This window comes from Gossypium hirsutum, chromosome D05 (genome assembly GCF_007990345.1).
Source record: "Gossypium hirsutum isolate 1008001.06 chromosome D05, Gossypium_hirsutum_v2.1, whole genome shotgun sequence".
NCBI lineage: Eukaryota > Viridiplantae > Streptophyta > Magnoliopsida > Malvales > Malvaceae > Gossypium > Gossypium hirsutum.
Genome location: NC_053441.1, coordinates 1,981,241 through 1,997,683, shown reverse-complemented (window position 1 = coordinate 1,997,683; position 16,443 = coordinate 1,981,241). Strand labels below are relative to the sequence as shown.

Sequence of the window (16,443 nt, the reverse complement as noted above, 5' to 3'; positions counted from 1 at the left end):
TAGGTTGTTGGCCATTTCACCACAATCTTTGCCAAGTTGGACAATTATGTCCTTGAACTTCTTATAAATAGAGAGGTTCATTAGCCATATTCATCATCCCAAACCAAGAGAGAGCAAAGCTTGTCTTTGAAGCTAGGATTTTAGCTTTCGGGTTTTCTATAGGGTTGAGAGTTGTGAGGTTCTCGGTTGTGTCTTGAGTGAAAACACTTGTAATCTTCATCTTGTATAGTGAAATTCTTTTCGCCTCTGCCCGTGGACGTAGCATTAAAGCCGAACCACGTAAATCCTTGTGTTCACTTATTTTTCGTTCCGGTCAATTACTTGTAGTCATATCGGAGTTCTCGAATCGATCCTTTCCGCAACATATTCTGTATTCTTTTTAATTCCAATTAGATTCAAAGGCTAAGCACTGAATAAAAAAATAGAGAGTAGATTCATAAAAATTGTATACGAATCAGTTTGTTTATAATTTAGTATACAATTTCTTTTCGGTGTAAAAAAACCTAACTAAACAAAATACCTAAGCCTAAAAATCAGCTAACCTACAGTTCCAATATTTTACGAAATTAATTTGAGATAAAAGGTAATGCAATTGATTTTCCATCCTACTTTTACCCAAAAGTAAAACCAGGTGGGCAATCTTTTTCAAATCTTGTTTCCCAGACCAGTCATGGCCTTGGGGCGTGGGACAAGTCAACAACTGGAAACGTTGTCGTTGGTCCAGAAAGATGAGATTTGAACCATTAATTTTTATTATCATTCGAACAACTGAAACATGAGGCTCACAACGGCCGACCATTAACTTCTTATGCTTTCTTTTTGCTAACACTGAAAAAAAGAGAAGTTCCCTTCCCAGTATTCTCTACAATGCAACTTCTCCACGCTCCATCTTGGCCACATCTCTCCTTTCAAACTTCAGACCGAAATTCAAAGGGTACCTTCTTTTTCTTTTTTAAACCATAAGCTTCATTCTGGCAACAACTACCGAAACTAGTTTCAGTTTTTACTTAAACTCTCTGTTCTTTATTGTAGGATTGCTTTCACTTGAGAAATGTCTTCAATCATCACTGCCAATTGTTCCTTTCAGCCTCAAAAGCTGGAAAGGTCGATATGGGTATCGCATAAAAGAAACTTTTTTAGCTCGTGCAACAAAAGCTACCTCAGTTGAAGGTAATGATACTCCGTTTATTATCCAAAGTTAAACTCAGGAACAGGAAGCTAAAACTTCCTCGTTTCCTTTATTATGAAAAAACCCAACATGAATAGTGCATTTCTTTTAAGCCGGGGATTCTTCAAGTTGAAAACATTGGCGGGAAGCATGATTATCTATTGGTTTTTCTTAATTTTTGGAATGACTTTAAAATGGATGATATTGGTTTTTTGCTTAATGTTTTTGTGTTTATATTTCTTTTGTTTGGGTCTTTTTACTATTCGTTTTCTGGAAATATATATATCCTATATTTGTGTTTGTATTCTTGTAAAGCTTGAATGTCTCCATGCAGGGCATGCTTATTTGGTCTTGAATAAAGTGAAATAATTACTTTAATAAATAAAATTTATGTAAAGCTTTACTCTATAGGTTTCTACATCCTTTGCATTATATAAAATATCTATCAGGTTAGACATAGGATGATCTAGTAATTTTGTTGCCATTTTTGCTGTTATTGCTTGAACAAGGAAACCCTTGCAACCCTTTTCTTTTATGGTCTAGGACTTGGGAGTAACATTATTGTTTAAGGTGTTCTCTGGATTTTGTTTTGAGTCATCTAAACTTTTATTTGGTGATGGCAGCTGGTTCTTCAGCAGCATCAAGTGGAACAGCTGAAGGTGATGTATTAAAAGCCTTGTCTCAAATCATTGATCCAGACTTTGGAACAGATATTGTCACCTGTGGTTTTGTGAAAGATCTGCTCATTGATGAAGCTTCTGGAGAGTCACTTAGAAATTATGTTTGAAGATTTCCGTAAAATACCCTAAAAAGAGTTGGAAAAAAACACACCTTCTAAAATTAGTTTCAATTTCACATTTCAGGTTTCCTTCCGTTTGGAGCTTACAACACCAGCATGTCCAATCAAGGACATGGTAAATCACATAATCACCACTGTTTGATCAACAACTGACGTATATTTGGAAGGGTAGACTTTTATTTCATATGTTCGCTTAAAACTAACTAGTAAAATCTATGGTACTCTTGTGAAACATAAAACTTATTTAGGCTAGGTGGCTATTGCTTTTGGTATTATCCTTTTCTTGCTTGTCCATTGTGCGTATTGTTCTTTATGGACATGCCTGCACTGTGCAGACTATTTTTGGGTAATGCATCTTCAATGAACTATGTTGTTATGTCTACCACCACGTGCATTTGCAAATGGAAATATATGTCTTTGGGACAGTATTGAAATGGCAAGTCTAACGAGATTTTCAGTGCATGACAGTTTGAGCAGCAAGCAAATGAAGTGGTGGCTAGGCTTCCATGGGTGAAGAAGGTCACTGTGACCATGTCAGCACAACCAGCCAAACCTATTTTTGCCGGAGATCTTCCAGCAGGTTTGCAGAGAATTTCAAATATTGTAGCGGTTTCAAGTTGCAAGGTAAATGTTTCAGAACCATTTGGTTACTGTCTGTCTGAATTTATTGGTATGCAAATATGTTTGTATCTGTTGTGACCTTGCTAAAATGAGTAATGTTGAATGCATTGTTTATTTTTCTCATAACTCCTGTTTGTCAAAAACTCTGTAGGGAGGTGTAGGAAAATCAACGGTTGCTGTAAATCTTGCGTATACTTTGGCTGGAATGGGAGCCAGAGTAGGTGTTTTTGACGCTGATGTTTATGGACCAAGTTTACCAACAATGGTCTCCCCTGAAAACCGATTGCTAGAGATGGTAGTTTTCAGAGTTGAAATTTATTTTTCATGCACATAGGTAATATTCTGAAATCTGACTCTTTAAATCTTATCATAGAACCCAGAAAAGAGAACGATCATCCCAACAGATTATTTAGGAGTCAAGTTGGTATCCTTTGGATTTGCTGGACAAGGTCGTGCAATAATGCGAGGTCCAATGGTTCAGGGGTCATCGATCAACTTCTGACAACTTCAGAGTGGTATGGTCTATGGTGTTGTATTAAATATGCTATTTGAGATCATTTAGAAGCATTTGATGAATCCATAACTTTATGATTTTCTTTTTCTTTTTTTGTGCATTGCTATGATCTTCTACATTGTAGGGAGAGCTTGATTATCTTGTTATTGACATGCTCCGGGAACTGGTGACATCCAGCTTACTCTATGCCAGGTTCTTTTCTATGATCTTCTTTCCTGCCCCTAATAGAATCTTCTATATAGTTCTAGTATTTTTCTTCTTTTTATAGAAGAAAATTTTAAGGACTAGCATATTGTCATGCACATCGTGCCCTAGACATATATAGCTTGCAGGATCGCCCTTTTCCCTGTCATTAAAGTTGTTGCTTGTACTGCAATTCATCGTCTTTTCTTAAAGTCAGTGCTTTGATGTTTAATGATGCTTAAAATGAATGTCAGGTAGTGCCATTGACAGCGGCTGTGATTGTTACCACCCCTCAAAAGCTAGCATTTATTGATGTTGCCAAAGGAGTTCGCATGTTTTCCAAACTTAAGGTTTCCCCTTTATCTTTACAACCTAACCATACTTTACAAATAAGCTGATGTATATCAGACAAAGATTCTCTTTTTATGCCATACAATCGCCAAACTTCAAATCAATTTATACTCTCTACCTGCTTTTAGTTATCACTTGGTCTAACCTTTTTTTGTGCTTCATATTTTCAAATACGTCTTGCTGGGTAAAACATATAGGTACCATGTGTTGCTGTGGTTGAAAATATGAGTCACTTTGATGCAGATGGCAAACGCTACTACCCGTTTGGTCGAGGTTCAGGCTCTCAGGCATGTTATATTTTCCTTAAGTTAACTTTCATGCCTAATAGATAGTATAGTGATTTATAGCGTTCACACTCCGCTAATTATTCGTAAATCTTTTATGCGCAAAATAAAAATTGTGTAACTGATCATTTTACTGGATTTGCAGGTTGTCCAGCAGTTTGGGATCCCTCATCTGTTTGATCTTCCCATTAGACCAACTGTATGTCCGATGATTTATGTTTGTGCTTATATAGTAAATTGTATTTTTCCATTGCGTTATTGCAAACTCAAGAGTACTCCGTTAGAATGTTTGTATGTGCTGAAAATCCTACCCAAGTTTATGGTTTATTACATTTAATTTTTGCAGCTTTCTGCTTCTGGTGATAGTGGAACACCTGAAGTGGTGGCTGATCCTCAAGGTGAAGTTGCCCAGACTTTTCAGAACCTTGGAGTATGTGTTGTGCAACAGTGTGCCAAGATTCGCCAGCAAGGTACTTACATTGTCTTTTTTTTTTCCGATACTTCATCCTTTTCAAGTTGCTATCGATGATATAACAATGCTTTTTTTTTCCTTTTATATCCTCTTTGGTTCTAGTATCAACAGCAGTTACATATGACAAATCCATCAAGGCCATAAGAGTTAAGGTACCGGATTCAGAGGAAGAATTCCTTCTGCATCCTGCAACAGTAAGACGGAATGACCGCTCTGCCCAAAGTGTGGTAAGTATGTTTTTCTTACTAGTTAATAGATTTTATTTAAATCTTTCTAGTTGAAGAAACGATAGCCTCAGCAAGTCCTCCCACGTGGTGGAACTTAGCTGTCGCCAGAAGTTTCAACTTTAACTATTGTTTCATCCTTTTTTTTCTGTTCAATCTTTCTTTTTCTTCATTTAAAACAGGATGAGTGGACCGGGGAGCAAAAGCTGCAGTACGGTGACATTCCAGAAGATATTGAACCTGAAGAAATTCGACCTATGGGAAACTATGCTGTGTCAATTACGTGGCCAGATGGATTTAGCCAGGTGATACTTAACTTGCTCCTGTCTTTCTTTTGCATTGGATGACTATGATTTTTGTTACAGTTCTACAGAGTGATAGATGCTATTATAAGTCAAGGAATTGTCTAACCTAATGCTAACATTAAGATAACTGAGAGTTTCGTGAAAATTTGCAATTGAAACAATGGAGTAAGCCAGTATTGGAACTACACTTCCATGCTTTTTGCTTAACCTCCAGCGTTATCAGTCTACTAATAAAACGGATTGGCCAGTAACTTCTGCGTGCTAGACTCAGGGTGAGTAACAAATACGGTTATGCTTAATATTTTCATATACTCAAAGGGTGGACAAGATTACTTTAAAAAAACGAAAGAGTCGGCGTAACATAGTCTGCTGACATGCATTTAGCTACCCATGAAAATCACATATAGCAGGATCTGATTGCATATACACCAATATGAACTTTTTTAATTTCTTTGTCATCACACAGATCGCTCCCTATGATCAGCTCCAGATGATAGAGCGTTTAGTGGATGTTCCTCAACCGACAGCCGTCCAATCATGATGATAAGTTTCCTCTTTTCATTTGTGGCCTATTCAGATCGATACCATGATTCCACCGAACAAGGAATATCATGCATTTCTACTACAAAGCCTGTTGGAGTCAAATGAAACGAAAGGGAGTTTAGGACATTACTTGAAGCACAGTAACCTCAATTTTAAGACCAGAGCTTCTATGTATTTCTAGGCATATGCACGTATGTATTAGACTGAAAACTCTTTCAGACGTAATTTTTCTCAAGAACTCTACGCAAAGGTTCAAGAAGCTTCAGTTTACAACAAAAATTCTGGTATCTTGGAGAAACCATATATCAGATTTGCTAAAAAGGAAAATTTGCATCATTCAACATACCAAACAAAATGAACAGTAGGGTTAAAATCTTAAATTAGACCGAGAAAATAGTAACAATAAAATTATCCCTCAATTCTTTTCTTTTCTTTTCTTTTGGTTTTATACAAAATTAATAACAATATAAAGTGAAGAAAATAGTAAAAATGTGAATAAGTCCCAGTAGCAGGTAAAATTTTAAACTAAAAAAGGAAGAAGAAAAGTAATGGCTAGTGGTTACTTGGTCTAAATCATTTGAAAATGGAATCTCTCAAAAGTCAATTTTGCATGCTTTTTCGTATTTTCAATTTTTAATTTTGATACAAACCTTTATCAAATTACCGGAAGTTTTATATTTATTTTCCAACCATAAAAAAATATTTTTTAACTGTAAATAGGAGTTTGAAAAATTAATTTTCAAAGTAACTGGTTGCTCAATCATTTTCAGCCTCCCCACCTTTCCCATTATAATTTCACTTCATCCTTGGAAACCTCTCAGGCATGCTTTATTTTTCAACCTTCTACCCTTCAAACTATCATATATAAAATGCACTGTGTATATTGAAGTCAGCATCTTCAAGGACAGTCTCCTATGCATAAAAATAAATCCCGAACTTATTTATTTTGCTTATTCTTTCCTCAAAATCATATATATATATTTATTTTTATTAATTTTTAAGACTTGTGAGATCCAACTCTATTATTATATAATTAAGATAGATTGATTCATTAAAACCTAGTTTTTAATATACATGAGGCAAAGGAAATCACTCTCTTCTTTTTTCCAGGACTCATAATTAGCTTTACGACTTTTATAATGTTTGATTGATTATTAGACTTGATTTTTTATTCTATTTTTTGAGATAAGTCTATGTTCAACTGGTGTGCCCTTTTACCTAATATCATTTGAAGGATATAGATAGTCATAATGTCCAAGATTTCAGTTTATTCCTTCTTTGTTTTTTTCCCAAATCTTTGAATTTCACAACTTGAGTAGAATTTAAGTACGTAAGCAAATTGTCTTAATGATAAAAATGCATTTATTTTTTTATTGAATTTTGTTACATTATATTTCTTTAATACCTTCACTCAAAAATGATTTTTTTTCGCTTAAGTTTTACTATAATATATATTTTTTTTTAAAATTTAATTCCATTCGTCTAAGTTTGAAATTTACATTTTGTTATATATAATAAATTATAATATTTTAAAATTTAAGAACCCATCTAAAATAATTTAGTGCGATTCACCGTTCGAGCATCCAAAAGTCTTTTCCTTGAACAAGATACCAACGGCAAAAAGTTGTCCTTTTTAGTGTCTTTTTTTTTTATAACTAAACTACTCCCTATAAACCGAAACTCAGATCAGCAGCAGACAGCATCGAAAAAACAAGCTTCACCTCCAGCTCCCTGTCTCTCTTCTCTGTCAATATCTGCCAAATATGTCGAAGCTAGAAACGAGTCTTCAAGCAGCCATGAACGCAAGAATAATTGGGTCGGGGAGTGAGACCATGGTTCTTGCACATGGCTTCGGAGGAGACCAATCTCTCTGGGACAAAATCCTTCCTTACTTGACAAAACATTACCAGGTTCTCCTTTTTGACTGGCTCTTTTCTGGAGCTGTCAAATATCCCAACCTCTATGATCCTTTGAGATACTCTTCCTTTGATGACTTAATAGCGCTTATGGATGAACTTCACTTGACATCCTCAGTCTTTGTCGGCCATTCCATGTCTGGTATGATCGGCTGCATTGCTTCCATTAAAAGACCTCAACTTTTTAGCAGGCTCATTCTTATCGGTGCTTCTCCTAGGTATTTCTCTTCTTTTCTTTACTTCCCTGAAACAAACAAAAAAATATCTAGAAAAAAAAAACTGCTCCTTCTTTAAATCTTTTGTCTCTTTTTCTAATGCAACTAAATTGATTAACACAGGTACATTAATACAGATGATTACGAGGGTGGATTAGAGGGTGCAACAATTGACAACATGATCACAAGCATAGAATCAGGCTACGAGAATTGGACATTAAGTTTCGTTAAGCTTCTTGTTGACAATAATGATCCCCTCTCCGTCGAACACTATTTAAGATGCTTGAAGAGTATGAACCCAGAATTTGTGGTCCCATTAGCTAAAATAGTATTTTGTAGCGACGAAAGGGAAACTCTGGAGAAGGTTACGACACCATGCACCATAATTCAGACCACAAATGACCTTGTAGTGCCGGAGTCTGTTGCACACTACATGCAGAAGAAGATCAAAGGGGAAACAACAGTGGAGATTCACATCTTGAGTTGGTTCATGTCTTGGGTCGAGTTTTAGGCTTTGAAATGTTTTCAACACCTTAAACGGTACCAACTGAATTTTAAAAAAATGAACTTGAATGTGACCTTACGATATTTAGTGAAATCATTATTTCATATGGTAGTTTTACCAGATGTAACTGCCTGTGATTTAGAAAAAGAAAATTACACACTATGTTGGTCTTGCATTTTGGTGCGAAAAGAAGCTAAATTGTTGGTTTATTATTATTATTATTATTATTATTATTATCAATTTCAAAGGTTTATCATAGTAAAATCGCGTGAATTGTAACTTAGGGTTTAGCGTTGGATTGAATTGAGTAAAAGAATTTTGAATTAATCTAATTGATAAGTCTTATTTTATCATCTTAACTCGATTTTAAATTTTTTCGAAATGAGTCATGTGAAATGAAATTCAAGTCGAGCCGAGTAAAGTTGTTCAAGTTAAATTAAAAAATGAAACATGTGAAATTAAAATCTTCTTACAATATAATTAGCATATAAATTTGAAACCATATATATTTTTAAAAAAAATCAAAGCAAAATAAGAAAAAAAATACTTTAGTATGATAAACTTCAATCATTAATTAACTTATTTAAGTCTTAAAATTATTATTTTAGAAAATTTTGAATTTTTAAAATTTTTATATGTTCTTTAATTTTAAAAAAATTATAATTTTTTAAAAACACAAATTTTGGAATTTTTATAAACATATTTTGAATTTTAAAAATTATTTTGTAATTTTTGTTGAGAGAGATCAATTTACTCATTTTCAAAACTGGCAATGACCAAAGCGGTATTTTCACCAATCTACTATTCAAATTGTAAAATTCAACTCGACTCGAAACTTGAATTACTTATTCAAATTGACTCGAAGAAATCAAATAACTCGATTCAATTAACTCGAAATTCGAATTATTTTTTGATTTTTTTCGAATTGAATCGAACTTTTCTCACCTCTATTATCACCAGTTTAATCTCTCTTTTAAAAAATAAAAATAAAAAATAAAACATATCATATGTCACATGTATAATAAACCTGTCATCTAACATGACAGGATCACTTTTGGAGAGAGAGAAAAATACCCTAATTTTCTAAACAATCAAAAAGTCTGCAATAATTTTTTAATTTACAATATTTTTATGATAAACCCACAGTTACGGAATAAAAATAAAATAAAATAAAGCAATGAGATATTTTTGACATGATAATAAATCTAACCCTTAATATATATATATCTTTTATCACATTGATTTTTTTTGATTACTTCCACTCTCAATAGTTAAATTTTAGTTAAATTGCATTTTTTATGAATGGAAAATGTGATTGAACTATTAAAATTTTAGTAGCATTAATATGGTAGTCTGCATGAAAATTCAAGTGTACTGAATAATTATTTTAAAAATTTTTAAGAACTTTTTAAATGATTTTTTGAATTTTTTTACTAATTTTTACGTATCTTTTTGAATTTTATAAATCACACACTAATTGTACTTAAATTTTTATGTTAGTGCTATTAAAATTTTAATAGTGTAATTTGCTTTTTCATCTAAAAAATGGAATTAGATTAAATTTTAAAAAATAAAAGTTAAAATAATTTTAAAAAATAACATCAATGTAAAGAAAAGGTCACTAGAAAAAAAGCACCCAGTCATCGTCTTTTACGATAATTAAGGTTCTAGTTATTTGCCTTTTAATGTGTATATTAATTTTGCTGTACCAGCCTATTTTTTAGTGTGTTGAAAGTGGTGGTTTCGAGATTAAAATTCTAATTAATAAATCAGTATTTTATTATTTATTTAATATTTATAAGGTTAATACAATATTATATTAAAATTTGATTAGAAAATTTTAATGTTTGGATAAATAATTAAGTAAAAATTAATCATTATAAGTTTATTTGTGTTAAACAGACGTAAAAGCATGAAATAATGGCTTTATATGGTAAATCTACCTATTTTAAATATGGTGGACGGTTTTGATGATATATTACATTAAATTTGATTAATAGTTAAAGGGTAAACTTGTAAATTAATAAATAAGTATAATTAAAATAAAACAAATGATGGATTAGCCATCATCTCCTTTTCACTTTGCAAAACCGTTTCACCCATTGTTGGCAAACCAAAGCTTCGGCTATGTGATCTATTTTTAGTAATTTTTATATTTTTAAGGTTATTGTAGTTTAATCTAATTAATTCAGAGATTAATTTATAAAACTATTAGATATTTCGAGTTATAATATTAATAAATTTATAATGTTTTTGAAGTTTGATGATAGATTTATAAACTTGATAGTTAAATAAACTATTTCGTAAAATAATTTTGATTGAAATTTAAGGATTAAATGGTTAAAATAGTAAAATTACGTAAAAATTTTATGAAAATGTTATACATATGAGCTGTAGAGAGATCATAGAAAATTCGGGTAGCATGATCTGAAATTATTTAGGTTGAATTTAAAAGATTTGATTAATATTTTAATCAGTTTTTCTCATCTAAAAGACTAGATTTTAAAAATTAAGAGTCAAAATAATTTAAAAAATTAAGATCAATGTGAAGAAAAAGTCACTAGAAAAAAGCACCCAGTCGTCGTCTTTTACGATAATTAAGGCTGTTTGTCTATTAGTTTTGCACTATTTATCCTTTTTGGATTTAATATTATTTTATTATAACTATATTAATTAGTAATTTAGATATCTTGTTTTTAAATTGGATGCGGTTGATTTTTATTAATTTGGACTAAAGAATTGAATGGAGCTTAACTTTTTTTAAATTAAATTTAAATAATTTACGAATAGTAATATCTTATTCATACTTTTATCATATTTAATTTCTAAAAGAATGTGAAAAGAAAAAAAAAACCTTCAAAAAAGTCTATAACTTTGCAACAACTTTCTTTATCATCATATTGTATAATACTCGAGCATTTAGGAAAATTATCTCATAAATTGTAGAGATTTTAAAAATTTTATAAACAATTTTAGAATTTAACATGTATAATAAAAAATTAAAATTTATATTTATAAACAAATAAAATACTTATTACATTTTTAATAATGATTGTGAATTCTAAAAACACGAATTATAAATCAAATAATTATTTTTATTTTTATATTTTAAGGTTTATCCTAGATAAAGTGAAAAGTCAATGAGAAATGTGAATAAGGTCCCAATGGACCCAATCGCATTAAAGTAAATCAAACAATTATTTTAATAAGAAATGTGTTGCAAACAAATTCAGTGGGTCTAATTTATAATTAAACTAGACCAAGTTAAACCAGTCCCTCGTTCGGTGCCTACAACAGACATCACCGACTCTCTACTCTGGCCAAACATGTCGATGCTACAAACGAGTCTTAAAGCAGCCATGAACGCAAGAGTAATTGGGTCGGGGAGTGAGACCATGATTCTTGCACATGGGTTCGGAGGAGACCAATCTCTCTGGGACAAAATCCTTCCTTACTTGACAAAACATTACCATGTTCTCCTTTTTGACTGGCTTTGTTCTGGAACTGTCAAAGATCCCAACCTCTATGATCCTTTGAAATACGCCTCCTTTGATGCTTAATAGCCCTTATGGATGAACTCCACTTGACTTCCTCAGTCTTTGTTGGCCATTCTATGTCTGGTATGATCGGATGTATTGCTTCCATTAAAAGACCTCAACTTTTTAGCAGACTCATATTTGTCGGGTCTTCTCCTAGGTATTTGTTCTTCTTTTTCTTTACTTTTTCTGAAAAAAAAATGCTTTATATGCAACATATATGGTCACGAATATTCTTTATTGACAATGAACAGTTTGAATAACTTTGCATAATTCGATTCTCTTTCCATAACTTGATTTCCGTCAGCTGTTTTGTATACTTTCAATCATCTTTTCGGCATATTCTTCTCTGTGAATGAATGGATTTTCTGAATATTTTTCATTTTTTTTAAAAAAAAAGGAAGAAGAAATTTACGTTCTTTTCAAATCAGAACCACAATAAATGTGTACTGATAAATCTGGGTCCGCTTGTCCCATGTGCTTTCGTGCTTCAAAATTCTCCCACTTGTTAAATTATATTATCGGAAAAATATCTATTCTATACCTAAATTTGAGGTAGTTTTACATTATTTTACAACTATTTTATATAGATAATATTTTAATAATTTAACCATTATATTTTAAATATAAAAATATTAAATCAATTCAAAAATTTACATGATAAATATAAATATATTATTAAATTTAACAGCTATATTATTAAAATAGTAATTATATATAAAATTATATAAAGATGTAAAATCATTTAAGATTTATATTGATATAAAGAATTCCTCCCGAATAAATTTTAGTTTGGTATATGTATAATTTTGATTTTAGTTAGATAAATATAATTATTTATGTATACAATACATAAATATAAAATAATGTCATATTAATATTTTGTTAAATTTTATTTAAAATTAAAATTTTATTCCTCTAATGCTATTAAATTAATAAACCCAGGTACATTAATACAGATGATTACGAAGGAGGATTTGATGGTGCAGCAATTAACAACATGATGTCAAGCATAGAATCAGATTACGGGAATTGGACATCAAGTTTTGCTAAGCTTCTTGTGGACAATAATGATCCCCTCTCCATCGGACACTACTTTAAATGCCTGAAGAGTATGAACCCAGAATTTGTGCTCCCATTAGCCAAAGCAATATTTCGCAGCGATGAAAGGGAAACTCTGGAGAAGGTTACCACTCCATGCACCATTGTTCAGGTAAAAAATGACCTTGTGGTGCCAAATTCTGTTGCATACTACATGCAGAAGAAGATCAAAGGGGAAACAACTGTGGGATTTGTCACTGCTGATAGGCATTATCCTCAGTTGACTGCACCTCTTGAGTTGATTCATGTGCTGAGTCGAGTTTTAGGCTTTGAGATTTGAAAACACATGTACCTTATTTTTAAGTTTTATATAATTAAAAAATAAAACAAATTGATGCATTTAGTAACGTTATCATGCATCAGTTGGGTAGAGTTTTAGATAATCATCTGATCTTTTATGATAAGTAACGTTGTAATGTTTGTTCGAGTTGCTGTTATTATTCTTACTATTATTATTTAGTTTGCAACTTTTCCCTTTTCCCTTAAAAGACTAATTAGGAAGCAAGAGATCTGGTCTTGAGTAGGACGTGGCGGATTTTCATAAATTTGCATAAAAATGAATATATTCATATTATTTATAAATTTATTAAGTAAGTTTAATTTTTTTCCCACTTTTCTGTAACACTATTCCACCCTAAATAATTAATTTTTAAATATTTTATATAATATGAAAATTGAGTGATTGTTTTGGTACGTATAAAATTTATACACGGAAAACATTAATTTATTTAAAATTTTAAAAAATCAAATAAAATATTATTCAATCTTGATGATATAATAATAAACTTTGTCTATATATTGTGACTATCGCTATCTTTCTTTTTGTCCAACTTCAAATATAACCATTTGAGTATGAACAAAAAAAAAACTTATCTTATGGGATTATAAAAATATTCATAAAAACAAAAAGGCAAACACAAATGAGCTAGTGATACAAAATAAATTTATAGTAGACAATTTTTTTTTGTCAAAATAAAACATTTCATAAATTAAAATAAAGTAGGATACAAAATAGGTACATAAACATCAACCTTTAACAGTGATTCAATACAATAAAAAAAAATCATACAGTTACACATAAAAATTTTACTACAAAAAAGTATTAGCGTTTTGTTGTTGAAAACTGGATACTAGTTTAAACCCAAAAAAACCCTTATTTAAGCTAATCCTTTTATTCTATGAACCCAAACTCAACTCATACATCAAGCGGGTTTCGAACTTTCAAATACGACCCAAAACCCGGCCCTGCTACCAATTATCCTACTAATACTAATAATAATTGCTGTTGGGAAGGCCCTTAAGAGTCTGGACTATTTCGTTTGTGGGCTCTACATGAACGGGAGCGGCTGGCCCGGCCTCCACAAGGGAAAGAGACGACAAAAACCGCTGCCCATATTAGAAAAATTTACGCCCACTTACCGCTCTGAAGATAAGGTGGGTCCCAAATCGGGTGATATTTTCTAATCAATTTTCAATTCCACAGCAGCCGAAAGCACATAAAAAAAAGAAGACTATATAAAGTCTAGAAGCGGTTTGATCACTGAATTCAACTGGGTAGTTATGATAGATAAATGTATCAAAATTTCTACCCAAAATAAAATAGATTTTGATAGTCGATTCAACAGTGAGTTCAGGTCTACTTTCTTTCTTTATATAAAAAATATATTCTTATTCCCAGCTAGTTGTTTAGGCCGCCACGGAAAACACGTGCAAAATGACGACAAGAATGCCACGTAGGGGGATAGACGGTGATCGAATGTGGTGGGGGCGGCATCTGATCTGGTTCCTTCATTACACTTTGAAATTGAATTTGTTTCCATCTCTTCCCTAGATTCTTTTATGAAAAGAAAAGTAAGATGGAAGGTTCTGCCAAACCTCTGTTTTGGCTTTTTTTTTTTGGTGAATTTTTTAAAATAATATCTATTAATAATGCTTTGAACAAAAGTTAATAATCAGTTTTTTTTTAAATTATTTATGATTTAAGCTGATGTTATTTTTAAAGAAAGATTATTTTAAGCTAAGTAAACTAAATTCCTTTCTATGATACCTATAACGAAATTCGCCACTTCATCTATTGTCGGTTATATCACCCCACTATTCTTTTGACCATGACAAATGCTACTCATAGAAATTTATCATCTTGTCCTCTTTTTTTTCTTTTTCTTTTTGATAGTGTTATCTACTTATATTAAGCAAAAGAAAAAAAGAAAAACTTTAGATCGGTGATCTTAATTTTTAGTTCGACTTTTCCCCGTACTTCGTCTAAAAAAATCCATATGGAAAGTCCAGGATAATGATTTTTTTTGTTAATCAAACTATTTAAACAAAATAATTATTAACAATAATATCTTCTTAAATATTAAAAAAATCATTTCATAAATATGCTTTTCTTAATATTATTTCATTGTTAATTTGATATGTTAATCAAATTATTTAAATAAATAAATATTAAAAAATTATCAAGGCTACCTTCCCCACTTCATCCGAAAAATAAAATAATATTTGCCAATTTCTTAAAAAACAGGGAGGGCAGCAATGTCATATAAAAAAAAAGGTTAGCTTCCAGGAATTGACTACGTACACGTAATCTAAAATAAAAAACGTGGGGGCCACAACCGTCAAACGTTTATATAAAGCTTTAAGCAGTCATTTGAATTCGTGCGCCAAGGCAGAGGAAGAATCATCAACATCAAAAAGAATCCTGTGTCATAAGCTTCGCCTTCAGAATCCGCCATGTCTAATGCTACTTGCTTTTTTTCAAGCACCAAATCCAATCCTTGTCTCAGGTCTCAAAAACCTCGGCAGCCTAGTTTCGGGAATCGTTGTTTGTTGATGGCAAAGCAACAGAAAACAAGGTTTTACATCCTGGGACGTTGTGTCTCCATGCTTTTGTGTTGGCACGATCATTCTATTTCGGATTGAGTTTTCGGGTATCCGTTGGATTTTGGAAAACAGGCTTCTCAGATTCGGTTCGAAAGAAATTTGAAGAAAAGAAAAGAGAATCAAGCGCTGGAAAACGGGATTAGCCGTAGGCATAGAATTTAGGAATTTGGGATGGGGTTGGGTTAAGGATTCAGGGGCAAAGCAATCATTTGTATGCCAATACCAGAGGAGAAACAATGTGTAAATAACAATTTTTGCTTCTTCCTATTTGTTTTCTTTTTCACATAATTAGTGCGGTAAATTAAGATTAAATCAATAAAATTAATAAACGATTAAGACTATTACTTCGAATATAATATCTATACTACTTATAAAATAAAAATTTTCAAAAAAATTTACCGATAGAAATGTTTAACAATGGGAAATAAGGAGAAAAGGACGGTGGTGATTGGAGGACCGGTTTACTTACGTTAGGCAAAAAGCTGGAGGTTAAAGGTGGAGAGAGAGGATGAGAGGAGGAAGGAAATAAATGGGAACCCTTTGGTTTTTCTTGGAGGAGAAGACTCTTGTCCCTCATGCTTTGGTGTATATACAAGAGGATACCTCTCATTTGATAGTACCACTTAATATATAATACAATTGGTAGACTTGTTTGTATGCTTGGTTAGATGGCAAGGCACTTAGAGATCAATTGTCACCATGTATAATGCTACGTGGTTTTATTTTGATATTGTAATTATTTAGAATGTACGAAGTTGTCCTCTAGTGGTCTCTCAATGATCCCTACAAAAGATATGTAGCAGATGACCTCTAAGGTGGCTCC

The 16,443-nt window shown here is 31.8% G+C and overlaps 2 protein-coding genes and 2 pseudogenes across 2 annotated transcripts; all 4 read left to right on the top strand.

The window, feature by feature from the left end:
• The first annotated feature begins 2,018 nt into the window (after positions 1-2,018).
• On the top strand, positions 2,019-5,723 carry LOC121217481 (fe-S cluster assembly factor HCF101, chloroplastic-like; annotated as a pseudogene).
• A 1,368-nt stretch (positions 5,724-7,091) lies between these two features.
• On the top strand, positions 7,092-8,275 carry LOC121217480 (strigolactone esterase RMS3). Its single transcript, XM_041093078.1, has 2 exons — positions 7,092-7,598; positions 7,719-8,275. The coding sequence occupies exons 1-2, from the start codon at positions 7,228-7,230 to the stop codon at positions 8,104-8,106; spliced, it is 759 nt and encodes a 252-aa protein (XP_040949012.1). The 5' UTR covers positions 7,092-7,227; the 3' UTR covers positions 8,107-8,275.
• A 3,011-nt stretch (positions 8,276-11,286) lies between these two features.
• On the top strand, positions 11,287-13,195 carry LOC107907418 (strigolactone esterase D14-like; annotated as a pseudogene).
• Positions 13,196-15,385: 2,190 nt separating this feature from the next.
• LOC121217479 (uncharacterized) lies at positions 15,386-15,887 on the top strand. The gene has a single exon (XM_041093077.1). The coding sequence runs from the start codon at positions 15,471-15,473 to the stop codon at positions 15,657-15,659; it is 189 nt and encodes a 62-aa protein (XP_040949011.1). The 5' UTR covers positions 15,386-15,470; the 3' UTR covers positions 15,660-15,887.
• The last annotated feature ends 556 nt before the right edge of the window (positions 15,888-16,443 follow it).